Below are 870 nucleotides of genomic sequence, written 5' to 3' on the forward strand. Positions count from 1 at the left end.
CCCCGCCGCAGTCTGCCGCCGCCCAGAGCGCCTGGGCTCCTGCGCGGTTTACAACGCGCTGGGCTCTAGACAGCCGCGCGGCGAGCCACGTGGACCGACTCCGGGCGCGCAGTCATCTGGTGGTTCTAGCATCGACCGGGGCTTGCTGCGCTTTCCCTGTTCTCTGTGATCACCCCCGCCTCTGAGCTCCGTTCCCATGGCCGCCCTGGTGTTGGAGGACGGGTCGGTCCTGCGGGGCCAGCCCTTTGGGGCCGCTGTGTCGACTGCCGGGGAAGTGGGTAAGCAAGTCCGGGCTGGCTGCCGACCTCATCTGTCTCTCTGATGCCCCTCTCTGCCCAGCCTGCTCTGCTCAGACCCCGCCATTTTCCCGCCTGCACACCCCCCTCCCCCGCCATTCCCCAGCCCGGCCCCTTCTCCGTATCCCTACGGCCCAGGGGCATTCGCAGTGCTCCGAAGGATGCCCTGCCTAAGCCCGAGCTCTGCCTCTTTCTTGCAGTGTTTCAAACCGGTATGGTCGGCTACCCCGAGGCCCTGACTGACCCTTCCTACAAAGCACAGATCTTAGTGCTGACATACCCTCTGATCGGTAACTACGGAATCCCCCCGGATGAAGTGGATGAGTTCGGGCTCAGCAAGGTAGCCAACACCAATGCTTGTTCTACATTCCTTTTCGAATCAGTAGCTATTAACTGTTAGTGAAGACACAGCCATTCCGCTAGTCATTCTAGAGAAAGCTGATACACACTGAAGTGATAGACAGGCCCTGTGCGCTGCTTGTTAGGTGCCTTGAGAGGCACAAAGTGCTGGATCAAGCCAAAGAATCTGAGCTCGGATAAGATTTTTGTGATCAGAGTTAAGCTTTAAGAGTGT

At 59.3% G+C, this 870-nt stretch overlaps 1 protein-coding gene across 1 annotated transcript in view; it reads left to right on the forward strand.

The window, feature by feature from the left end:
- The first annotated feature begins 8 nt into the window (after positions 1–8).
- CAD (carbamoyl-phosphate synthetase 2, aspartate transcarbamylase, and dihydroorotase) overlaps positions 9–870 on the forward strand; it is a 21,953-nt gene continuing 21,091 nt past the window's right edge. Inside the window, 2 exon segments of the mRNA XM_010840694.1 lie at positions 9–278; positions 497–636. Of these exon segments, the coding sequence (XP_010838996.1) occupies positions 197–278; positions 497–636 (222 nt within the window). The 5' untranslated portion in view covers positions 9–196.

Source organism: Bison bison, unplaced genomic scaffold (genome assembly GCF_000754665.1).
Source record: "Bison bison bison isolate TAMUID 2011002044 unplaced genomic scaffold, Bison_UMD1.0 scf7180017864145, whole genome shotgun sequence".
In the NCBI taxonomy this organism is placed as follows: domain Eukaryota; kingdom Metazoa; phylum Chordata; class Mammalia; order Artiodactyla; family Bovidae; genus Bison; species Bison bison.